Source organism: Jaculus jaculus, chromosome 1 (assembly GCF_020740685.1).
Source record: "Jaculus jaculus isolate mJacJac1 chromosome 1, mJacJac1.mat.Y.cur, whole genome shotgun sequence".
Taxonomy (NCBI): domain Eukaryota; kingdom Metazoa; phylum Chordata; class Mammalia; order Rodentia; family Dipodidae; genus Jaculus; species Jaculus jaculus.
The window spans coordinates 82,917,020-82,943,801 of record NC_059102.1 but is presented as its reverse complement, the minus strand read 5'-3'; the positions used below and the strand labels follow the sequence as shown (position 1 = coordinate 82,943,801).

At 38.7% G+C, this 26,782-nt stretch overlaps 1 protein-coding gene across 8 annotated transcripts in view; it reads left to right on the top strand.

The window, feature by feature from the left end:
- The window catches only part of Frem1 (FRAS1 related extracellular matrix 1), a 181,176-nt gene that overhangs the window by 133,207 nt on the left and 21,187 nt on the right, over positions 1 to 26,782 (top strand). For 5 of the 8 annotated variants that reach the window (XM_045154003.1, XM_045154014.1, XM_045154000.1 and 2 more), the window contains 8 exons: positions 1,696 to 1,768; positions 7,031 to 7,180; positions 8,726 to 8,964; positions 9,562 to 9,609; positions 9,863 to 10,027; positions 10,224 to 10,352; positions 10,754 to 10,869; positions 20,638 to 20,723. In XM_045154003.1, coding sequence (XP_045009938.1) covers positions 1,696 to 1,768; positions 7,031 to 7,180; positions 8,726 to 8,964; positions 9,562 to 9,609; positions 9,863 to 10,027; positions 10,224 to 10,352; positions 10,754 to 10,869; positions 20,638 to 20,723 — 1,006 coding nt within the window. Of the gene's footprint in view, positions 1 to 1,695; positions 1,769 to 7,030; positions 7,181 to 8,725; positions 8,965 to 9,561; positions 9,610 to 9,862; positions 10,028 to 10,223; positions 10,353 to 10,753; positions 10,870 to 20,637; positions 20,724 to 23,051; positions 25,706 to 26,782 lie in introns of those variants that run through there. The other 3 variants (XM_045154022.1, XM_045154087.1, XM_045154007.1) reach the window with 2 other exon arrangements.

Here is a 26,782-nt window from a genome sequence, read left to right as displayed (position 1 = left end):
AAATTTGGCTGTATCTAGGCTCAGTATTTATCTTTCCATTTGACATAGGTACACTATTTCCTACAGCAAGAATGTTTTATCATTAAAACAGTAGAAAATAGCATGCTCTATAACCTTCCAGGAGATAGTTGTGGAAAAGGAGATAATCTGCCTGGGTAGTTTGCTAAATGATTCCCTGGTCCTCCACAGGAAACACCGTTTGCTCTAGGCAGGCATTTGGAGGCACATTTCCACTCACTTCACCAGTAGAAAGAATCCATGTGGGACCTTATGTGTATTGAAGTTGGATGTGCATGGGAAACCTGCAAGCTGAATGTGAGATCTTCATCAAACAGTCCCCGAGTTTTGGAAGACAGGTCTACTCAGAGTACAACCTGTCATCTTATGTAATGGCTCACTGACTACTTGACTACAAAGAGAGAGAAGTGCAGTGGTTTTTGCCCTCTGTCATTCACCCTTGTTTGCATTGTGTCCCTTTACTACCTCTATATTGCTTTTCCCACATGGGATTCTGTAAACTCAGTGGTGGTAAATGCTAGGTAATTGCATGAGCAAGAACCATGCAGGCAAATATAAGTCCTGGCATATGGTGGATACAGGTGTACAATGGGCTGCCTTTCCTAGTGAAAGGTGGTTCAGGGGGAGCTTTGGCATGGTAGACAAAGAGCAAATGGAAGCTTAGGAAGCAATCTCTTCTTTAGCAAAATGGTTTCATTATAGGCCCATTAATACATGGTAGTGCTTTTGATGTGAAACTGAGACAATGTCTGACGTCACAGAAGTGGGTATTTTAAAGTTTTAAATTGTGCACTCCCTTCCTTTATAAGAAGTGTAGAGAGACATATTCACTAATCTTCATGACTATCCTCAACATCTTCAAAATGTGAAAAAATAGCACTATTTACTATTCTTGCCTAGAATCTCACTTGGTGAGCATATTAAACCAGCTAAGGGTACTTCTGAGCACATATTTAGGCACCATCTTGGAGGAATTTAATGCCATGACCTCAGAGCCCTAGAATTGCCTGTTTGGTTTTAGTCCTGTTCAGAAAAGAAAGAAAATAGACAATAGTCTCGAGATGAGAGCGGTTTGTTTTCTTTTTACAATCTCATGATGGAGCTCTAAAACTATAGACTCTGGATGTGGACTCCTTCCTATAGCTGCTTCCCAGTTCTGTTGGTCTACAAAGCTCTCATTCACATGGTGAAGAGTGATGTTTCATCCAGACAGGAAAATGCACCAGACTTATGGGCATTAATCTGGCTTGATGCTTTCAGGCCCTGGTGCTTGCTGGGTACCTCAAAGCTAGCTATAGAGCATCCAAGGGTTGTCAAGCATGTGGTTTCCTCTTCTTCATTCTTCTGTCCCTCCTTATCCTTTGTGGTGTTGTTATAAAGCTGAGGTGAGATGCAAAGAAAGCAATGAAATAGTGTTCATAAGAAAGAGAACAACAAAGTTTTAAACTTTATGCTACTTTTTTCTATGATTGAATCTTTAAAAAGGAGAAACAATAAGTTAACTTTGAGAAATATTCATGTAGCCTGGATCCAAATGGTTTATTATAATTTTTATATCCTACCTAATATTAAAAATAGGTTTAAGACCATCAATTTAGTCTACTATTGGGGAGGATAAAGGGTTCTCTAGTATAGAATATTTGTGTTTATTTTTAAAAACATTTTTTCTCCCTGTAGGTCAACCAAGTGTCAGCTATCATTGGAAAGGATTTCACCATAACTCCATCGAAACTAATTCAGTTTGATCCAGGTAAATTTATGTCTCCACTGTCTGTGTGAACAAGACCAAGGACTGTGAAGAAGGTAGGAGAACATTGTGCAATTTCAGCCAACTAGATCATCAGGGAGCCAGACCAGCCCACTCCCAAACAATGAGTTTGGATCTGAAGTCCTGCCCTTATAGATTTTTTTATGACCAGTAAATATTTAAGGGGAGAGAAAAATTATGGGAAATGTAGTATCAGAGCAAATATCTAACAAAATTCAGCCAAGTATGAGCCATTGTTCTGGCTAAGAAAAACCCCAGAAGGCTTTCCAACGGGAGGCACTATTCTAGTAGGTAGAAGAAGAAACTCCAGGCTAAAGCACTAACAGAGAAGCACGGGCTTACCTCTGGGGAAGCGTGGCGAACGGAGGTCAGCTGCCCTCTTTCCTAGCTGCCTCCTGTGGGTGGGGCAGATAGCTCTACCTCACCAGACTGGGGACAAGGTTGTCTCTTTCCCTGTGGTCTAGAATGGGCCTGGATCACCTGTCTAAGAGCAAATGGAAAAGTCCCAGAGAAGAAGCCAGGACTTGTGGCTTTGTGTTCTGTAGAGCTGTTCTGTACCTTATGAACACTTCACTAAGTTTAAACTCTTGTCACTGTCTACCTGCATACTTCCACTTTTGGACAGAGACAAAAGGGAATAGCCTAAACATCATTCCCATCCCCATCTCTAAACCAATAGTCTTATATTGGACAGAAAGGGCTGCTTTCCTGCTGCCTCACCACAAGTAGCAAGACACCTAATGATTACATCGTTTTCCTATAACTGTCACCAACTAGGCAGCTTTAACTATCTCAGTAAAACAAGCAATTACTATCTCAGTTTTGGAGGCTATTAAGTCCAACACCAAGGTGTGGGCAGGGTTGGGTCCTTCTGAGATGTTGATGGGAGAATCTAATTCTGTGCCTTTCTTTTGTGTTGCTGGAAATCCCTGGTTGCCCATTACCCCAGCTTCATCCTTCTATTTCACTTAGTACTCACTCTCTAAAAAGATTCACCCTTTTAACAAGATATCAGTCACCATGGGTTGGGGACCTCATACTGACAAATTACACCTGCAATAACCTATTTCCACACAAGTCAGGCAATGAGGGCTTCACCATGTAAAGTTGTGAAGGATACAGTTTAACCTAAGACAATGAGCCCTAAATGTGGCATGCAATAATTCAAATATGGTTGCTGGCCTCTTGCCTGTGATATTTAGCTTTCTGACTTGAATGAGCTGGTTTTCCAAACTAGCCACCAGTGTCTTCAGTCCTTAACTCTGTCATGAAAAGGGTTAATGTCATTTTAATCCTTCATGTTAAGATACTCTTAACCTTTCCATTGTTTGGAAGTCAATCATCTTTGCTAGATGTCCTTTTTATTATCCATGTGTGTTTGTTATCAGATCAAGAGTGACTTTGGCTCCCCAGGTGCTCTGTTTGGATTGACAGGAACTAGAATGTGTCACACTGGGGAAGTTCTGACATTTGCTCTTGGAGAGTCTACTGGATAAGATAAATGCCCATTTGTCTGGAAGAGTTCACATGCAGTGTTGATGGAGACAGATGAATTCTGGGATTTCTAAATAGCCTGGGGATTTTTGGGAATGTTTATACATTTGAAAATCATATCAGCATACTTTATAACTTTTAAAGCCATGTGCTTGATTATTTATTTTTTGGAATCTGTTGGGCCAGAAATAGTTTTGTAATGTGAAATCTTGATTTAGATAATTTTAAAGTTCCCCACATCCATAGATCTAGTAAACAGTTTTATCTGTTAACCCTTGCTGCCTTGGAGTCTGTCATCCCCAGTTCTACCCCATTCTTTTATTCAGAATTATCTGTTCATTTCTCCAAAAATACCAACTTTTATGATCCTGGAGCAACAAAGTGAGTTGTCCAGCACTGGTGGAATACTATAGGGTTGGAGAATTCTTGGAAGGATACTGGTTAAAAGTTGTGCCATGTAACTCTTATACTAAAAATAAATGAGGATGCAGGGTTTGCCTTCAGCTATTGTAATCCATCTCAAGTGCATGTGTAAATACTCTTAAGAAAATACCTGTTTTTCTTTAAAATGTGTTCTTAAAAGGTTTGTTGCATTCTTAATTAAAACAATCATTCCTAAGAGTCAAAATGTTTTCCAAAGGAACAGATCTCTAATGTATGATTTACTTAAAAATATTGAGAAAAAAAAAGCCTTTTGGTAAGAAAAATCTGCTTTGCAGGAAAATAGTCAGGAATTCACTTACTCTGTAAAATGGGGCACGTTCCTATGAAAGGATTACTCCTGTCTCATCAGCAATTTTTGTTTTGTGGAAGCAGGGAGCAAAGGGGTCAAGCCTTCTGCAAATGTAGGCATATCTCAGGGACTTCACAAAGACTTTTCGCCTTGAACTTGGAGAAAGGGAAGAGGACAAAGGAACACAAACAACACTGATGTTCTTCCTCCCCATGCCATTCACTTAAGATGGTACTGTGAACACACCATGAAGGCACTGACAAGTCTGAAGCATATACCTGAAATGCAGAAGAGATTTTTGTTTTAACATTTGGTTTTAGTGTCTTTTTTAACATCATGGTTATAAACATCTGGTTTTTAACATCTGGGCCTTCCATAAGGGCCAACAAAAATTTCTCAAGATTTTTTTTTGTTTGGTTTGTTAATTTTGTTTTATTTTAGCAGAAGTAATACCTGAATTCTTCCAAAATGAATTTTAAAACAAGAGGGCAATTGATCAAGAGCTAGGAATGTACTTTTTGTGTACTGGATTTTTCATTTAAATAATGCTTAACTTCAATGGGGTTGAAGGTCAGAACAATTGTCTAGTACTATCTTAGCATTTCCAACCCTAACCCTATTGTTTAAAACCTGAATCTGACATCCTGGTATCCACTTGGTGCTCTCTGAAGTCTGGTAACAAAATATATTCTCAGCCTTTGCTTCTTTTCAGCAGATGTGCCTTGCCCACTGAACCAGCTGGTCTATTCACTCTTCCTTGACTTAGGCCTCAGCTTTGCTGACTTCCTTAAATTGCTTCCCCTTTCCTCCCTTCAAATATATATATATATATGTATATATATGTATATATATATATATATATATGTGTGTGTGTGTGTGTGTGTGTGTGTGTGTGTGCATATAGAGCCCATATACATATATAATACATCATTCATCCTGTGTCTTTGAGTAGCTAATCATAATAGTTGTATGACTTATATGGTACATCTATGGAAGGGATACAGAACCTATGGGCTCTGTATCTATCTATTCAACCAAGGGAAGATCAAAACGCAATTTTTTTTAAATGTTGTGTCTTTATTGAACATGTATGGATTTTGACTTTCTTGTCATTACTCCATGAATAATGCCATACTTGCAGCAGTCTAGAGATGATTTAAGATCACAGGAGGGTATGCACAGTTACACAGAAGGGACTTGAGCATCTGCTACAGATTTTTGGCATCTGATGAGGACCCTGAGACCAATCATCTCAGGCACCTGAGGAAAATTTCAGTTGCTTTGTCTCCTCCAAGAAGTTTTGAGCCCCTTGAGGTGAGAGTGTGGCTGAAGCTACCCCTCCGGCATTCTCCATAGCTTCTAATGCTACAGAGGGGAGCCCTCGAGTACAGAAGGTGTATTCTGATGGCTTGACTCGTCCACCCAGGAGACATGAATTCTAGTATTTTAGATGTTTCAACTTCTATTTTGCCAAGGCTGCAGAAAGAATTAGTATCTGAAAACACAGCCAATACAGAAAGCTTAATAATTTAGCTATCAAACCATTTTTTTAATAAAATATATGTATTTTTTCTCTAAGGATAGCCCAGGGTAGGATAAGTGGACAGACTTATCTTTCCATTGGCTTCTGCAGGTTGTAATGAGACTTTAATTAGATCATGAGATCCATATAAGACAGCACATCATGAAGGAAGCTCTCATGTGGGTGGTAGAGTAGAGAGGCATGAATCTATAAAAGCAATCTGCAAGCATGACACAGTCAAGTTCTCAGAAGAGAAGGCTAGGGAGAATGTTCAACTGCCTTATGGAGAAATATTATGGGAATCCGGGCGTGGTGGCACACCCTTTAAACCCAGCACTCATTAGGCAGAGGTAGGAAAATCGCCATTCAAGGCCACCTGAGACTACATAGTGAAATTCAGGTCAGTCTGAGCTAGAGTAAGACCCTAGTTCAAAAAGCAAAAAAAACAAAACAAAACAACAACAACAAAAAGATTATGGGAATAAAAGCATTCAAATGCCCAAGAAGTAAATCACAAGAAAACCCTTTCAACCTTATGATGATGAGACTGATCTATAACTCTACTATCTTTTATCTATCACATGTGAGCCTTCTTTTTCTACCAAGCAGCATTCTGATTCCTTCTGCCTCTGCGTTCCCTTCTAAATAAATCCAGGAAGATACACTATAATCTGCATCAAAGAAACTGGTCATTTTCAGACAATTTCAGAAGTGTCTACCAGTTTTAACATTTTGGGTTTCTCATCTTATTTTGGCTCCTATCCTGGTGGGGACAGATTGGCTGGGACATGTTGGTAAAATTAAAACTCATGTTTAATTTTAAGTTTAAGAGGTGACAATGGACTGAACTTAATTGTAACTTTATGATAGAGGCAGATAGAAAGCAGGGAGGAGAGAGATGGGCTCAGTCTACTTCCAGAATCTCTGGCCTATAAATTCTTTCTAGGAGGGTCTCTAACTATTGAGAATTACATCATAGGAAACATCAGCTGTGGGATGGAAGAATCTGGGGAAGCAGGGCTGCCGATGCAGGCAGCTGTCTGTAGAAATCAATCACTTCAAGGGTTCTATGAACAGCCTGAAGTGTCATCTAATAATCACTTCTGTCTGCGGCAACATCTTAAGATTTTTGCAACTATTAAGAATTTCAGATTGTAGTACCTATTTATTCTTAAGAAGAGAGGGACAGGTTGGGGTGAAAATTACATCTGGGATCTTGTCTACTAATCAATTCTTTTTTTTCTATCCATTTCACAATGCAGCTTACTTTTTGTTACAGTGTTTGCATTGAAACCGAGTCATCATTGTCCAGGAACAAATGTGGTCTTTTTATATTATTTGGGAGAACAGCGGGGCCTCAGTGAGTCGGTGGCAGTACAATAGCTCACTCAGGCTACTGCAGACTAGCTGTAGACATGTTAATTAATATATTTCTCTGACACCTAGGTGATTGAAATAGCAATTAAAGAGTAATTAAAATGTTTACTTCTTGTAGGAATGTCAACTAAGATGTGGAATATAGCAATTACCTATGACGGATTAGAGGAAGATGATGAGGTCTTTGAAGTAATTCTGAACTCCCCTGTGAATGCGGTTCTTGGCACAAAGACAAAAGCGGCAGTGAAAATTTTGGACTCAAAAGGAGGTATTCTTTTGATCCTCATCTTGAAATCAGGAGCGAGCCTGGCGCCGGGGCTTCTGGCTTTCAACAGCCAACATGCTTGATAACACCTTCAAATCAAAATGCTTAATTTCTTGTCAAGAAAGCAGCCTCCATCGTGATGCAGGCCCTTTCTTTTGCTCTCTGCTTCATGTGGTTTTCCTCCTGCTAAGAACGATGGCTGGAGAAAAGCAACAAGTCAGTGCGGGGGTTGTTTTGTTCTAACCGTTTGTTGTTCTCACCGAGGGGGAAACAATGTTGGTGAGAATCTATCGACAATTATTTTCCCCCAGAGTTTGTAGGCTGTAATTATCTTCCTCAGTTAAAAAGGAGCTCTCAGAGCCTAAAGCCGGAGCCCCCACTGTAGTGTGACCAGGAGAATTCTAAGGGAAGGAATTGGAGAAAAATAGATGTGAAGAAGCAGCTGGCTGGGGAGGCAAGCAGCTGGAGAATACTAATGAATGACGGGGTTGTAGAGCCAAAGGTCCTGGGGAGGATATGCTAAAGAACGATCTGCGAATTAAATAAAATACAGACTGAGGTCCTCAGAGTTGTTTTTTTTTTTTCCCCTGCTAAATTCCTCCTGGTCCCTTTCTGTTTAGCCTTCGCTAATGTCCAGTGTGCTATTCCATCATCTGCCTGTATTTTCATGCTTGGTTGCCCTGTGATCTGTATGTTTCCTTACTGCCGACCACTGTCTCCACTCTCAGCCTATAATAAAAATGGGGCTGTCCTCTGTCCTTTATCATGCCCATGCTTGAACAGCACTTCTCCTTCCTGCATTTATCCTCATGACATTTCTTTCCCTATAGAAATTTCTGGTCACACTAAGTATATGAAATGCATGAAATTTATACTGTATAGGTGAACTATCAAGTACCTGGATGTAGCTCAGTGGTAGAGGATGCTTAGCATGTGTAAGACCTGGGTTTGATCCCCAGCACTGCAAAAAATAAAATACCAAGACAGAGGTTCTGATGCCTTCACAGAAATACTCATTGGCAAAGTTTTCAATAGAAGCAGCAGTTTATTAAGATTTTCTAGAGTCTTGTTTGTTTACAGTTGAATGCAAATTATAACAGCTACTTCTTGAACCCATGACATCTTCACACAATACCAGTTTTTACCTGTAGATGATCAGGAAAAAAAAAAAACTGGAGGCTTTTGAAGTGTATATAGAATAAATACTATTCTGGTGTGCTAATGAGAACTGCAATAGGAATTGAAGTACAGCAGTCTTCTAAATACCTGGTATAGTTATAAAATCAAGCCAGTGATTCCCATTTATGATTTGTAAAATGGATTTCATGACTTTATAATCACCCTGTCGATGTGCAGAAGGGCACCACTTTCCTGGATGGGAACTGATGAAGAGTAAAGGAGTTTCTGGCAAATGGCAAAAAGGCAACATCTGGTGGGAAATTCATGCATCTAAGTTTAATGACAAGCTGCTCCAGGAGCTGTGTCAATGCCATCACTCATGTGTTTGTGTAAAATGCACTGATCGCCTGCCATCTTGCATGCCTCCAGGATGGTGCCATCCTTCAAATTCCTTCAACCAAAGCAAGCACGGTGCATCAGAGAAGGGCATTTGGCACCCACTATCCCCAGGGTCATCCTCGCCCACCACTGCTGGTTCCTCTCATCTGGAAAGAAGGCTCCGTCTATCTTCCCAGCAGCTGACCATCGCCAGAGGAGATACCCTGCGGGGCTTTGATTCTTCAGATCTTTCTCGGAGGAAGCTTAGGACCCATGAGAACAGCAAAGCAGTAAGGATGGGGACCTTCTGGGAGAGGGTGTATGGAATGTATACTGATAACTATTCTGAGACACTGCAGAAGCTGTTGGCTGCTCATACTGAGTGGGACATGGTTCCTTGCAGTCTGCAGTGCCTTTGTATACAAATACCATGATGTTGGCCCACTCTATTAATTATTCTAATTGAGGTGTAGGTATATTGATTTAGCCATATGATTTCTGTTTGTTCCTTTTGTGATCAAGATAGATAGGGAAATTAAGTGATCCACTTGGGTGTGGAGGCCATGATGTTGACCTTATTAGTGCAGCATTTAATAAGGCACATGCTCATGAGTAACTGTGTATGTATGTTTTTGAGCCTTTGGGTAGTATAAATGTACAAAAAAGGAGACTATATTTTCCTTCTGGCTGGGACCATGTAGATAGACTTGAATCAACACAACAATCATCAGTTATGGTTGGGCATAATAATTTAAAAACTCCCATTGAAATTGGTCATGATAATCTCAGGAAACACTTTTCAAAAGTTTTTCAAATAGTAACATCTTACTGCAAAATGTTATTTTTCAAGCCACCTTTTCCCATATGCTGCCCTTTGTTGCTTTCAGGTCCACCCTTCCTCTGTTTATAGAAACGGAACAGACATCATCTATCATGTAAGCATAGTCAGAGAATTGCTATTTCTTACATTCATGGATGAAAAATCCCCAGGGAGACTATTTTATCAATTATATTTATCTCCTCTAAATATTTTGTTCTGAAATTTGTTTTAGAAGATTGGGTAGTCAAGTAAAATCCTTTAATCTTTTTGCTTTGGTAAATCCTTGAATTGCTCATTATTATAACAAAAAATGTTTGTTTGCTATCCTGATGCTTGCTTTTTCCTCATTATCATTTTTTCCCCTCAAGTATCATGGGATGGTTTCTTTGAAACTAGAAGATGACAGTTTCTCAGCTCACAAAAGGAAGGCCAAAATACCCATCATTAGTCAGCCACAAACAACAACCATGGTGGCAGAGCTGCCTCAAGCAGATAAGGTGGAATCCACAACTGACTCACACTTCCCCAGAAAGGTACAGCAGTCTTTTCTCCTTCCTATTTGCCTTATAACAAACTGTTTGCTGGGCCTTAAACACACTTAATTCACAAAATAGCCCCCAAGCTTGGCGATAGTTGACTCAACACAGATGCTACCCAACAAATGAAGACCCAAAGGAGGAAGCGTTATCAACTTACATTAAGTCAGTTCTAAACTGCCTTTCCCTCCAGGGCCAGTTGCTCTCATTTCCAAAGAACTGCACTATGGAATTAAAGGGACTCTTCCATTTTGAAGAAAGGATCCACAAACTGTATCAATGCAATGGGATTGCCTGGAAAGCATGGAGCCCTCAAACCACGGTGGGATGCTGGCTGAACAGCCAAGAATTTTGACTTGTAGTATGCCCTGTGCTGAGCTAAAAGAATGATCTGCTGTGTCAACCCATGCTATGTCTGCCTGCTTTTACTATGCCTGGAAAACCATGAGAAAACGTTTTCCAAAGTGCATTATTAAATCAATTCAAGAAGATGCTTACTTGCCTTGTTTAATTATCAGAATGTCAGAGGTATAAAATTGAAACCTTGCTGACTATGATAGTGTTTTCTAGAAGTCAGTGCATTTCTAGAGCTAGAGAATTGGAATTAGGGCTGACTGGCGACAGAGCGACCACACTGAAGTTAGGAGACAAGCAGGCTTCTGGCAGAGGCCTTCTCTAACTATCAAGTCTGTTCTCATTAGAACACGCGCTCCTCTTTTGCAGGGGCTGGAAGGCAAATCCTGCGTGTCTGGATGGCATCTTCACTCGGGCTACTGTCACACCTTGATCACGGAGCAGAAAGGCACCTGGACTATGGCTGCTCAAGCCTGCAGGGAACAGTAAGGAGCACTTCATCATGTGTGACTGACTTTTTCCTTTTCTCACGGAGCTGTCAGTCTGCAGTATTCATTCAGCAAGGATTCCCTGTCTCATAACTGCCTGGCTTTGTCTGAGGAGCTTGGGGTGGGAGAGGGAGTTGTGCAGTTCAACGTAGATTGGTGACAGACCTTGATAATGTGTGTTGACCCAGTGCTTTCCAGTTACAGCTGTGCAATTGCCACCCCTTTATTTTCTTTTATTTCTATCTTAAGATAATTATAGGAGCTTTACTGAGTCAGCGGCATTGCAGGTTCTGATCTCTCTCTTTTGCTCTCTCCTCATCTCTCTAGTCATATGATGGACATTTCTGTCCATTAGCTTGAAAATCTACAGTAATGAAAGGCTCATGGCATCAGGCCTTGGGAAAAGTTGAGGGCACTGATGCTTATAAAACAAGGCAAGTAGGACAAAGGCTCATTGGACAATAGGACACTCAATAAAGGATAGCTTGTGGTCAGATAATGACAACAAATTTATCTAGTCCAGAAGCATGTTAAAAATGCATATGTAGCCATCCTTGACCATCCTTTTTATTTTCTAACCTGGATGCTATCCAAACCCTGCAATTACACTAATATACTCCATGGATAGAAATTGAGATGAGAGAAATTTCTAGTTAATATTGATCAAATTTCATACTTCATCAAATTTAAGAGGCAATGCTCATCTAAAGACACCATTAAGAAAATGAAAGGATAAAAAAAGAAAATGAAAGTGTACACCACATTCAGGAGAAGCTATTCTCAAAATGAATATCTGATAAAGGTCTTAAATCCAGGAAAGAAAAACTTCCTATAAATCAGTAATAAAAAGACAACTCAAAAAAAAAAAAACAGCAAATGACTTAAAGACTTTACAAGAGAAAATAAGTAACTAAAAATATCTTCAATGTCCTTAGAGATCAAGTAAATGAAAATTAAAATACCAGTGAAAATCACCTTGCACCAGCTAAAATAGTTGAAGTCATAAAGATAAAATCAGAAATGTTGACAAGGCTATGTATAATAAATGGAATTTTCAAGTGCTATTGATAGAACAGCACAATGGTGTCTCCTGCTTTGTAGGATTATCTGACTTTTTTTCTATTTCTCACTGTGGTACCCAGGCTGGCCTCCCACTCCTGGGCTCAACTCTTCTGCCTCAGTCTCCTGAGTACCTAGGACTATAGGTATGTGCTACCAATATTGGCTTTATACTTCGATTTTATTTGATGTGTGTGTGGTGTGTGTTATATTTAGTATGTGCTAGTGCATTGCATGTGCAGATATGCTTGTCCTGTGTGCACATATTGCAAGGTCACAGGAGGATGTCAGATGTCCCCTTCTATCACTTCTCCATCTTATTTCCATGAGACAGTTTCCCACTGAACCTGGTACTCACACAGGTTTTCAGTTAGACATGCTGACTTGCCAGCACCAGCAATCTTCCTGTCTTGGCCACTCCCTACACACTTGCCTCTGTGCTAGGGTTCAGGCATGCAAGGCCACATGCAGGAGCTGGGGATCAAAATCAGGTCTTCATGCTTGCACAGCAAGAGCTATTACCCACTGGGCCATCTCCCAGACACCTAAAAGCTTTTGAAGTGCTTAAAACCTGGGCAAATTCACTACTTTTTTTTTTAAATAATTTATTTATTTATTTATTTGAGAGTGACAGACACAGAGAGAAAGACAGGTAGAGGGAGAGAGAGAGAATGGACGCGCCAGGGCTTCCAGCCTCTGCAAACGAACTCCAGATGCGTGCGCCCCCTTGTGCATCTGGCTAACGTGGGACCTGGGGAACCAAGCCTCGAACCGGGGTCCTTAGGCTTCACAGGCAAGCGCTTAACCGCTAAGCCATCTCTCCAGCCCTCACTACTTTTTTTGTCATTGGTATATTTCATATCCTAACTATAGAGTCACAATAAAGTCTAATCAGACTGTTCAAGGTTTTCATTAGGTTAATGTTGTAAAATAAGTTAAAACATTCTAAAAGTATTAAAAATAGGAATTGCTTATATACATATAATGTCATGGTATTATATAATAAAGAAGAAATAAGATATTCTTTGATAAAAGGACCAAAGTGTCCTATGAGTATTCAAAGCTTATCTGGCATCCAAAACATGGACATCAATGTTTCTGATCTCCCCTCCTCAGGAGAGATCATTGATATGGAAACTTCAGCTGCCTTAGGCAGTCAGGAGAAGGATGTACCCTAACAGAGGTGATGACAAAACTGAGGACAAGAGCACTTACGCTGTAGTCAGGGTAGTCAAAATTATGAGGGGACTCGTAAGTAAAATGAAGCCAAGCCAAACAGAACCTCCCAACTTCAAAGTTGAAAGCAGCATTACCATTTATCTTGTGCTGGTTCTCAAAAAACACTTGGCTGATCTCTAGTAAAACTTTATTTTTGTTTTTATTTTCTTATTAACTTTTTCTTTTATCAATTTATTGTGCTGAGAATCAAATCCAGGGGGCTCATATAAGCTGATCAAGTGCTTTACCAGTAAGCTATGTCCTAGTCTCTCATTGATTATTGATATTATAAGAAAATAAGGACAGCATGTATCGAGTGATATCTTTCCATCAATACAAAGATGTCAGTATAAGGTGGCCAAGTGTCTAATCTGAATGACGATCCTTTCTTCTGAAATGATGATCTCATAACCTTTTAGTGTTAAAAACTCTTTTTCTAAAATGCTGGCCCCTGACAGTAATAATGTTGAAGCATTTTGTTGTTGTTGTTGAAAGTCTTGAACTAGACTCCTATTACCTTACTTTTATATTTTGTTTTATTGATGCAATTAATTGCAGCTAGCCTTTTAATGTTTAGTTAATAACATAACTAGTAATAGAGAGTTTCTTTATTGACCTATTAGTAGTGTATGATTAGCGTGTCCTAATAACACACATAAGGATGAAATTAATTTAAAAACCTTTTTACTTCCTCATGCACTTGACCTCAGACATCATCTGTAGTTTGGTATTAAGCACTGTTGCCCTGACCTCTACTACCTTGCAAATAACTACTTTTATATTATACTTTGTAGTTTACAGAATTCTTTCACATATGTTAGTTTATTTAGTCATGCCTTCTGTGAAGGAGGAAGTATTATTATTTACAGTTTACAGATTTAGAACAAGATTAAGGAAAGCAAAATTGATTGCTCATCATCTGAGCAAGTAAGGGAAAGAAATGGGACTTGGTTTTCCATTATCATCTCCTAAAGAACTCCTTAAATGTGGGCATTTGTTTTATTACAGATATATTGACAAATGTCTTTTTAAAACTGTTGGGCTAATAAAGAGGTTTTCAAACTGTGTGTTCAAAGTTTTGTGTATCTCACAGCAAAGAAATGGTTTATTTATTAAATTATAGATCTCAAAAATTCTTGGGGTTGAATCAAACTAAACTTCTCAAGAAAAACCTAAAGTATAATTAGGTAGGTTCTGAGTTTATAAATTCATTCATTAACAGACACTATTTGGCTCTAATTATACAGAAGGTTTATATAAGACCAAGGTTTTAAATACTGTTCTTTAGTATTGGTTTTACAACCCAGTACCTGAATACTGGGAAATCGATTAGGGAAATTGATGCCATAACTGACTCCATGTGTGCTGTATAGCAAATTCTAGATGCTGCATTTACATCAGTAATATCAGACAGTCTAGATAATTTTTTTCCTACATCCCTTCCCACAAAGCTGTATTAAGGATGTGAAAGTTAAGCCAGGCACTCGGAAGGCAGAGGTAGGAGAATCACTGTAAGTTCAAGGCCGTCCTGGGCTAGTTTGATAGAGTGAGACCCTACCTCAAAAACAAAAACAAAACAAACACAAACAAACAAAAAGCCATGGTAGTTTTCAGATCCTGTAGACTATACCATTATGTTGTGGTGCAGACCTTTAATCCCAGTACTCAGGAAGCAGAGGCAGGTGGATCACTATGAGCTCAAGGCCACCCTGCGACTGCATAGGGAATTCCAGGACAGCCTGAGATAGAGTGAGACCCTACCTCAAAAAAGGGGGAGGGGAGGAGAAAGAAAGAAAAAGAAAAAAGAATTTCACAGTTGTTGAATTTTAATGACTTCATTTAGCACTTATTGAAATGATGTCATGCCATAAATTCAATTTAGAAGTTCCCTGAGCAAAATACAGCAATATGAATTGCAAGCATTATTTGTTGGTTAGATATGTCAGAATTTAAGTGGCATTTAGAAATACTGTAAGTGAACATAATTAATCCTATAATATCTATTATGATACCTGCAAAATTTCTATTGCCTTTTGCTAATTTAAGGAGATTATGTCAGTGATCATATTCAGCAGATGAAATAAGATTTTGTTAGCAGATTCAAAGTCACTAGTATTCAAATTATTTTAAAGTTGTTTTGGAGCTGGGCGTGGTGGTGCACGCCTTTAATCCGAGCACTTGGGATGCAGAGGTGGGAGGATCTCTGAGAGTTCAAGGCCACCCCGAGACTACATAGTGAATTCCAGGTCAGCCTGAGCCAGAGCGAGACCCTACCTCGAAAAACAAACAAAAATGTTATTTTGGCAAATTTTAGTATTAGGCAACTGTTTTAAACTGTAAAGGTGGGGCTGGAGAAATGGCTTAGCAGTTAAGCGCTTGCCTGTGAAGCCTAAAGACCCTGGTTCGAGGCTTGACTCCCCAGGACCCACGTTAGCCAGATGCACAAAGGGGCACACGCATCTGGAGTTCTTTTGCAGTGGCTGGAAGCCCTGGCCCGCCCATTCTTTCTCTCTCTCTCTCTCTCTCTCTCTTTCCCCACCCCCATCTTACTCTCTCTGTCTGTCACTCTCAACTCCCAAATAAACAAAAAAATTAAAAAAAAAATAAACTGTAAGGGTGTGACTTATATTTTATATACAAGCCTCAGAAAACTTGAAAGAAAAGTTTGAATAATGCCTGTATTTTTCCACTATATATATAATATATATACTAAATATATATATATATATACTAAATACATATATACTAAATATATATATATATATAAATTGGCTTTTCGAGGTAGGGTCTCAGTCTGGTCCAGGCTGACCTGGAATTAACTATGTAGTCTCAGGGTGGCCTTGAACTCTCAACAATCCTCCTACCTCTGCCTCCCGAGGGCTGGGATTAAAGGCGTGAGCCACCAGGCCCTGCTTTTTTTACCATATTTTTGAGAGCAGCTCATTATTATCTATTAGTAAAACAAACTCTTTCAAATTGTACACTATTTTTTTTTACCATATTGACTGGAAAACTAAAACATCTGTTAAATACCATTTCTGATGGTTTTCTAGTATATGTAAGGAAAATAAAGAAAGTCCACATGGTATAAGATATTGAAAGTAGAACTGAAGAGATGGCTTAGTGGTTAAGGCACTTGCCTATGAAACCCAAGGATCCAGGTTTGATTTCCCAGGACTCATGTAAGCCAGATGCACAACATGGTGTATGCACCTAGAGTTCATTTGTAGTGGCTAGAGGCTCTGTCTGGAATACCCATTTTCTCTCTCTCTCTCTGTGCTCTGTATCCTCCTCCTCTCTCTCCCTCCCTCAAATACATAAATAAAATGTTTTTTGAAAAGATATTGAAAGTATTGTGAAAAACATCTAAATTTAAAACTTAGTTAAAAGAATATTTATAAAAGCTGGGTGTGGTGGCACACGCCTTTAATCCCAGCACTCGGGAGGCAGAGGTAGGAGGATCACTGTGAGTTTGAGGCTACCCTAAGACCACATAGTGAATTCCAGGTCAGCCTGGGCTACAGTGAGACCCTACCTCAACCCCCACCCAAAAAAAAAAACAAAAAAGAATATTTATGTGATACTTCAATGTACATTTCATTTCAAAAGAACAGAAGAATGAGTATAGTTGTACACACTATTCACAGATTTTTTTTTTGTCTAAAACAAATTAAAAGAAAAATAAAATATCTTGACATTTCTTTGGATCTTTCATTATAAGAGGAATTTTGTTGCATCTCTTCAGTACAAATTCCCTCTGAACCCCAAATACTCCTTTGTCCATTCAGTGTATATTTTATTCATCTTGTAAGTCTTCTTACTTCCTTCATCCTTTACTTTCCTGGTTCATTTTCTTTTCCAGTCCCATTGGCTTGAAGTGAGTATTTGGGAATCATCAATTCCTTCTGTGATACTAAATTCACACTCTTATATTTTGTTACTTGGAGACCTACCTTCTTAGTAAGTATTTTAGAAAGAGGCTCTAGATTCTATCATAAGAATCAGTATGCATATAGGACATCTTTTGATTTGGTCTTAGAGAACTTTATTTGATTCTGTGCTGTTCTGTTTGCTTGGGCTCCCTCCCTGGTATATGTCTCTTAAGGTTTTTTTTTTGTTGTTGTTTTGTTTTGTTTTTAAGAGGAAGATTTACAATGCCCACGTTTCAATAACAGCAGTAAATTTTACTTTTCCCCTTGTCCCTGATCAGATTACTAACTCAACTCAGTCTTTATCTCCAATCTCTTCCTCCCCATTGGTACTTTATTATTTTTCTAACCTAAAGGAGCCAGACTGCTAGATTAGGCATTTCTTGAATTTGCATATTGTAATCTCATCGGCTCATTTCCTAAGGCAGTCATTGTATATTTGGTAATTCTATTATTATAGATCATTATCTATGAAACCATTTTGCCTTCCTATGGGAGTGTCTGGAACCCCTGCTGGCCTGTCCTTAAAAGGTTGCTATGAAACACACTGGTACATATTAGAAAAAGTTGGAAAAGTTACATGTTTATACATCCAGAAAAATTAAAACTTCTGTTTTAAATCCTATACTATGAATGCCTTCAAATTTCGAGCTGTCAAAGGATTTTTGGTTGTAAATATGTTTCTATGTATTTTTGTATCTATAAGTATACATATCTATATGATATACCCCTCATATTTTATAGGTATATAAACAAAAGAAAAAGAAGAATATTTTGCTTTGAAAGTCAGTGTGTAAATATACAAACACATGTTTTGTGAATAACTCCTCCAACACTTCACCTATATGTGTGGCTCTTTTGGGATTTCTTGCTGTTTGGAGGGTCAAAAAGAAAACTGAAGTTGTACTTGAGCAGTTAAAAATGCACTTTACAGTCTGCTGTAAGACAGTTTCAAAAGTGTAGGGGAAATGCTAAGAATCCTTGAATAGACTTGTTACTTTCTGATAATGTGCCAGGCTGTGAGGCTTGTCAGTTTCAGCGAGAAAATGAGCTCAGAAAGGGAATTGAGAGGCAGAACAGGAGCCTAGTCTTCCTCTCCCATCACAGTCCAACATCCCACATTGACTGGGACAGCCACTCAAATTTACTTAACATGATGTTTTGTGTTCCAAGGCCTCAGCACAGTAGAATGATCTCGTTAGATATAAGGGAGATTTCGAAGGATATGTCCCATTATAGCTGCGATAACTATCAGACAGGAGCTGACAGTAAACAGTGAGGTCAGAGGCGAGTCATGAAGCCCAAACTGAGCAGCAGGAAGCCATCCTGTGCAGATTTCCAGTCAGTAAGGCATCATTGCATTATAGAGCAGCAAATCCCATAGTAAGGGGCGGTGGGGGCGGCGGGGGTGGTGGTGGGGGGCAGGGAGCAACCATTAAGAAATAAACTGTAGTTACTGTATACCAGAAGAGCAGAGGATTGCCATGAGTTTGAGGCAACCCTGAGACTACATAGTGAATTCCAGGTTAGCCTGGGCTAAAGTGAGACCCTATCTCAAAATAACAAAACAAAACACAAAACAAAAAGAGCAGAGAAATGGATCAGAATAATGGGAAGATGAGCAAAATGAATAAAATTTAGTCCAGTAGCGGTCTAACCCAATATTAAGTGCTGCTAGTTTTGATTCCTACTTGTTTTCCTATCAATAAGTATTGATCAGGCAAGAAAATCATTGCCACTTTACTGTTTTGTAATTTGATTTAAATTTTAAATTATTTTTAATTTGCTTTTCTTTTTAATTGACATATGTTTATATATCCCCATAAGGTACAGTGTGATATTATGTGTATCTATGCTGTATTTGTTTCTGCTTTAAAATTGATGTTTTTCTTTTAAAGATGAAAGGAAATGTATGTTAGCTTTTGATTAAAGTGGATTTAAAGAGCTTTTAATAACTTCACTAGAGAATTAGGCACAAATACTACCTTCAGGAATAATTCAGGTGGCCAGGGAATCCTATTTTGTAGTGGAAATTTTGTATGCACTAGCAAGACCAAATTCTTTTTTAAAAAAACAATTTAAATTTTTTATTTATTTATTTGACAGTGAAAGAGGAAGAGAGAGAGAGAGAGAGAGAGAGAACATGGGCTAGCCAGGGCCTCCAGCCACTGTAAACGAACTCCAGGTGTGTGTACCCCCTTGTGCATCTGGCAAACGCGGGTCCTGGGGAATCAAAGTGGATTCTTTGGCTTTGCAGGCAAATGCCTTAACCACTAAACCATCCCTCCAGCCCCCAAATTCTTTAACTTCTAAAAAATGAATGAAAGCCTACTGTTTTGAGTTTGATTTTCTAGAACCCATGCAAACCCAAATACACAAAGTGGCACATGTCTGAGTTCATCTGCACCACAAGAAACCCTGGCTCACCTGTACTTTTTTTTCTCTCTCTCTCTGCTAAAAATAAATAAAAATAAATGAATGAAGGTTTGACAATGGAGCTAGTCTCATTTCTCGTATAATGAAAGGGTCATGCTTAGTGGACTCTTCTTAAAACTGTTTATTAGTTATTTGTGAGTGTTCATGTTTATGTGAGTGCAGGGGCACATGCCAGGCACGCACATGCTGTGGCACATGTGCAGAAGTATGATAACTTGCAGGTCAGTCCTTGCCTGTCTGCCTTAGTTGAGATAGGGGTTCTTGCTCTGGATTCTGGCTCTCCTGTTCTTTGTTGCTTTGCCATGAGCTTCTTGGAACCTGGCTCTGCCTCCTATCTCCCTGCCAGGTTTGGGGATCGAACTCAGGTACTTACTATAGCTTGAATGGGGAGGGCTTTCTCCACTGAGCCATCTCCCAAGTTCCACTTACTGGACTATTTCACTAGACACACCAAGCTCAAAAATTAGACGTCAAGCCATTTTATATGAAAAACTGGGTTACCTTACTCATTCAATTAAATGGAAAATTGTCAACTTTACACCAGCTAGAAAAAAAAAAAACAAAACTAAACTAAAAGTCAGAATATGTCATTATGACTGGGACAGCCATTAAATCCATCAAACACATTGCTAATGAGTTCCAAGCCTACCGCACAGTAGAATGACCACATCATATTTGTGTGAGAGAGAAAAGGTACCCTATGATAGGATAGATAGTAAGTACACAGCCAGCCTGGGCTACATGAGACCCTATCTCAAAAAAACAAAAAGAGTAATGTTTTGTCATTAAATAATTCTTTTTATAAGCAGGCAAATGTTATTTCCCAAAAAGTAGTTCAAAACCTATTTTACTATGATTTAGGAGCTCCAGTGGTACAATTGATTAGTGTTCAGTACTTATATGAACTATGATTTAAAGACATCCAAGTATAAGAAGAGAATACTTTCTTCATTCTTCATTGTTGGCATGCCCCACCCCATCCTCAAGAAAGAAAACCTAGAGTAATAATGCCTTGAAAGGTTCTTTTAGTATCTATAATCATTTTGTATTTTATTTTTGTTAAGCACTATAATATGAGCATGAGTGTAAACTCCATGAGAGTCTGTTTTTTGTTTGTGTGCAGGTACCAGGGAAATCTCGTCACGGTATTCTCCAGGCAGCACATGCAATGGCTATTGGGCATCAGCAGAAGAGAGCCCTTCTGGATAGGTGAGTGTCTGCATTCCACCGAGCAGGGAGATGTGTATAAGAGAACAGGAACAAATACCCTTTGCTTCCCTCCAGTGGCTCACTAGTCATAATATATAACAACAGACCATGGTTAGATGTTAGTCCAATCATCTATTTCAAACTCATCTGACAGACTAGGATAGCTTAGTGACAGAGCACATGTTGAGTATATACCTGTCTCTGTCTAGCATCAAGACCTAAAGATCACCTTAGGGATGGACAGATGACTTAGCCATTAAGGTGCTTGCTTGCTAAGACTAAGAACTCGTGTTTGAATCTCCAGGTCCCATGTGTAAGATGAAGTAATGCAAGAGTGCAATGTCGCATGAGCAAATACAGGAGTGCACATGGAGCAGTGAAAGGCCCTGGCACACCCATTCTCTCCTTCTCTCTGCCTTTCTCTCTCTCTCTCTCTCACTCACATAAATAAAAAAACACCTTAAACCTTTTGAAAAAATTCCTTCATTCTTGGACATCCATCTGAAAGAAATATTTAGGGATATGGTCAGATTGATAGCTAGTAAAATTTAAAATACAATAGCATTTCTAAAATTTTAGAAATATCTGTAACTAATGTAAGTTAAATTTTAATATGCCTGTATGAAGAAATATTTAGTATTTAATGTTTTTGTGAGGTGTTAAAAACCTGACTAAATACCTTATGTATTTATATTAATTGATTCAACACATATGTGTTGGATTCATCTTACATTATATATAAGATGTATAGTATTGCATTTGTGATAAGAAAGAAATTTAAAATGCACAGTTCTTAGCCATATGAAATAGTAAATAATTTAGGATAGAAAAGAAATTGTAAGTGGTATATGCATATATGTATATGAAGAAATACATGCTAAAGAGTTAGAAATGATTTACCTCTAGTCAAGAATTATAGTTACTTTGAATCTTATTCTTTGCTGTCTGAAACTTTTAATATTTTCTATAATTTTGACAGTAATAACAAATCTTGTCAAGCAACTTCAGAACTAGAATTCTTGGGGCACATCAAAGCCAGTGTTCTCACTCCTCCTCAGGACACTGAACTTAGACAAACTGTCTATCATCAAGCTAGTCTGGGGTTCTCAAATTTTCTACAAGCCTCAATAGGTCTTTAAACTCAGACAGACATAATCTGAAAGTATTGAGTTGTTCTGCAACATCCATTTTCTATAAATTCATAAGGACAGGTTTTAAGCCTTTATACTCATAGAATGCTTAGGCATACTATTGTCTAATTAAAAACTCAAGGAAACAATTCATTAAAAGATGTATTCCTAACCAATATTTCAGTTTCTTCCATTTAAAAGCTTGTGAGTGTGAGTGGGGATGTGAGGGATGGTAGTATCCTAGGTAAGTAGCACTTTTTCCATGGTCAAATCTGAGTTGCCAGGTGTGAGATCATGCAATTAGGAGGATTCCTTTCTCGTGGTTTTTCTCTTTTAATTTTTGTTATGAGTGAGTGAGAGAGAATGTTTGAGGCAAATATTACAAAAGCTTTACAATAGTAAAATGTAATTTTTAGCAGCTGCCAGTGGGAGTACATTGGCAAGGAGAGAAAAGTTGACTTTTTAATGGGAATTGTTGCAGCCTGAAACATATTATGGTTCAGCCTAAAAACAATATATCAGATACTTTTCAATATGAAAACCAGGACATTTAAAGAATGAGGAGGGAGAACACAGACAGGAAAAATGCCTGTTTTCCGTAACAGGAGCTCTTCAAGGAGATGACAGGAATGGTCATCCCTACCACTCTGCAAATGAGTTCTACATGCATTGTCTTTTCAAATCTTCAACAGTCGTTCAGGTCCTGTTTGTATACTCACTCCTTAGATGAGAAAAAATGCAATCCCAGAAAGAGTGAGCAACCTACCCAGAAAGGATAGAATTTGGACTTGAGTCTGTTCGACCTCAAAGCCTTATCCTTTGTATATTCCCCAATCTTATTCTTTGTTACAGCCTACATCCACTTGTGGTAACTGTGCTTAGTATAGTAAACTAAGCCAGGCCTGGTGGCATAGGCCTGCAACTCCAACTGTTTGGAAGGCTGAGGTTGGAGGATCGTAAGTTCAAAGCCAGCCTGGGCAATTGGATGAGGCCCTATGTCAAAAGTGGGGAGGGGATTGACAATATAGCTGTGTGATAGAGTGCTTGCCTAGTATTTGTGAAGAAGTAAGTTTGTTCTTTAGTACTGCAACAGAAAACAGAAAGAAAAAAAAAACACAGAAAAAGAGCAATAGGCTAGCCATTCTCTCTAGGTTAAATGTAATAAAATTGTTTGGCATGTTCTGTTGGCTCACATTAGGTTTGAATAAACAAGTGCCCACTGGCCGCTGGGAGTGGATCAAAGGTGAACCTGTAACCTTCACCAACTGGAGGAGAGGGCCCCCCCAGCACTCAAAGTCTGCAAAAAACTGCGTTTTGGTACAAAAACGAGGAAAATGGCAAACCAAGAACTGTGGGAAGGGTAAACCTCACAATTTCGTGTGCTCCAGGAAGCTAAGTGTAACCTGATACTTGTCCCTTGTTCACGAGGTTTATGAAGACTGCTCAGTAGAAGATGCATTGTTATGATTGGATGGGCATGCCTTGGCCATTATCTCTAAGCAAAAATGGAGTCTAGGTGAATAGTTCCAGGAGGATTGATAATTGACTGTTCCATACATAATGAAAGAAATTTTCGTATCTCAATGCCTTTCAAAATAAATGCCTGTAGTATTATGTGAAGTATAAGATTTGCTTGTCCCAGAATCTGGCACCCTTGCCCCATGCCAGCTTGCACACAGTACCAATTCCCATGGTCCTTGGATTTTTGTTGTGATTGTTGTTCTCATCACCTCAAATAAGTCCATTCTGTAATAATCAGTACTGCAGGTGCTCCTTCCACTGAATCTTAGTGACACCACTTTTCTGGTTTCACGAAACCAACTTTGGATGCTCAGGGGTAGGTTTGTATCTTTAGAGCTCTTTGAACACCCAAAATTAGAGGTTGTGGGTGGACAGGAAAATTCTCTCTTAGATAGAATAATCTTGCAAGTGGAGATGACTGAGCCAGTCGAATTCAGGTGAGAGTCCACAGGCCCACATGCACGCACTTGAGAGATTAGCCAATCAATCGGTGCTCATGAAGCACGGCCCCTGTTGCAATATGAATGTAGCATTGTGTCATTCCTATACTCCAGACTGGGTTTCCCCTGCTTTTCAGATCTCCTGTAAAGTTTGAAGTAACATAATATCCTCACCTGCATCTGCATTTATTGTACTGACCAGCGTTTTTCAAAGATGATTGAGATCAAGCACATAGGGGAAGGAAAATATTGCTGCCTCAGAAGTGTCCTCATAAGATATGCTGCTGAATAAAGAAAAATAATCCTGAAAATACTGAAAACAGAAGCCTTGAAGCCCATATTCTCAGAAAAGATTTTGATGTGACTTTGAGCCCTTAAATCTGTAACACTTGCCGAACTGCTACGCTAACTAGACTCTTAATGGAAAGGTGCCTTATTAATTTGCAAACTCAGTGAGTAAAACATTTTGTAGCTGTAAAGCATGCTATATCTCTCTCCATAATCCATTCTGAAATCAATGTTTAATTATAGGAAATTAGAACTTCACTTCTAAAATGTTTATTAAAAATTTTCCTCTTTTCCTAATCACTGAAAATATGGTTGTGCTAAATGTAACTTGTTAGATGAGTATCAACATAATTTAAGAATTGAAATGAGGTTTTCAAGTAAACTAGAGCTCTGGGGCAGTTTTTTTTTTTTAAATAGTAATAATACCTTGAGTGTTATAGACACTAAAAATGGCTTATGAAAGTCATTCCACTTTCTGGATATAACATGGATAAAACATGACAAGCTTGTCTCATTTCTGCTCATTTATCAAAGTTTTGGTTAATAGGAAATTTTGCCTGAAGAGGTTAGAATAAGACTCAGACATTCTGTCTCTTTCTTAAATCCACCCATAATTGCAGAGTTGGGGGCTCTTACCTCAGAGTCTGATGTAGGCTGCTGACAGGCATAATGCACAAGTCTGTGTTTAACCAGAACATGCTACACCCTTCCTTCACCCCAGCTTCAGCCAAGTTCCTTGTGATCAACCTGCCTGTGCAGCATGAAGGTGGGATTCATGGTAATGGAAAGAAGGTTAAGACCCAGAAGAAAGTGCAAATTCAGTGAGTGAGGCATTCAAAAGTCACTCCCTTCTACTGGAACTCAAAATTATATCAACTCTTTAAAACTGGAAATTGAGAACCATGTCAACTGTGTAAAACCTGGTTGGCATGAAAGATTTATTAGACTTTTTGGGAATGAAAATGGCATATCTAAAATTGCAAATGTTCACCTAGAAGACAGTCTGATTTGTATGGCAATTAGAAATGCTGGAAGAATATTTTAAAATGTTCCTGATCATGCAAGCATTGCTCAGATTAGAAAATCAGGTCCAACTAATGGAAAGAATGTACAAATGTAGGCAAGCTTGGGGGGTAGGCAGTATCATCATGACTGTCAGGGCTGCCAGTGGGATAAGGGCAGCTAGGAAGGAAAGCACCAGGAGGACGTGGATGTCTCCAGGTCACTTCTTCTAACTTGAACCAACTCAGGAAAAGCCCCTGGTGTCCAGGGGCATTAATCCAACTCAGTAGTTTAGAATCTTCACAATCTGGGCTTTTAAGAAATACATGGTATATATTTGCTAAAGATAAAAGTTAAAAGCAGGTGTCACTCATTCAATCTTCTTTCTAAGAGCAGTACAAAAAAAATGAACCAGGGAGCATTTATTTGCATTTCTATTTTTGTTATTGTTACAACAAAAATGTGTACATATTTTAATGAACACTATGATTCTGTGTAATTTTATTCACCAGCCAGTGCTAATTTCTGCAACAAAGAAGCATATTAAATAGACTGTATCTAGTATTGCATCAAAATTAATAAAGTATACTGATTTCTGGTTCTCAGATATTGTACCTTTAGTTTTTAACATTTTACATGGGTGCTGTTTCTTTTCTTTCTTTAATTAATTTATTTATTTGAGAGAGATAGAGGGAGAGAGAGAGAGAAAAAAAAAACATGAGCATGCCAGGGCTTTCCAGCCACTGCAAATGAACTCCGGATGCATGCGCCACCCTGTGCATCTGGTTTACGTGGGTTCTGGAGATTTGAACCAGGATCCTTTGGTTTTGCGGGCAAATGCCTTAAACACTAAGCCATCTCTCCAGCCCTCTTTATTTTATTTTTTATTTTTATTATTTGGTTGTTTGAGATAGGGTCTCGCTCTAGTCCAGGCTGACTTGGAATTCACTATATTGTCTCTGGGTGGCCTCCATCTCACCGTGATCCTACTATGTCAGCTGGGATTAAAGGCCACCACACTTGGCTTGTTTCATTTTTTTGAAACAGGGTCTCACTGCGTAGTCCAAGCAGGTCTTAACTCTACATCCCCTGCCTCAACCTCCCAAGTATCAGGGTTACAAGTGTACAGCAGCACACCTCGCAACACTTGGGTTTCTGTTATACAAAGGAACGGGTAAGAAAACTCAATATGTCTTTTTCCTTTATTGGTTAGACTAGCTTTTAATTATTAACTTCCATGCATCCATAAACTGTTTATCCAACAAATTGGAATGTAGAGTGTCAACTCTGCCTAGCGTTGTTCCAAGTACTACAGATACATATATATACCAATCCTAAGAAATTTTTATTAAGCCTTGGGTATTGGTCAGGGAAGAAGTGCAGTAGAAATCAGTGACTGTATTATCCCTTTTCAGGGTTGGAAGTAAGCACATGGAGATGCAAAGAGCTTAGACTTACTTTGTTGTATTTGTCTGCTGACGAAGAAGCTGGTGTTAAATTTCTGAGGTGACAATCAAGTCAAAGTGTTATAAATAGTGTTACCCAAGGTCATGTCTATATAATGAAATTGGAAACTAAGGCTTTTAAATCTAGTGAATTGATTTTTGTGACAATTTTTTTTTGATACAAAGAGCAGTATGTGTCTCTACTGTAGAGATTCCTGGAGCAATCAAAATTA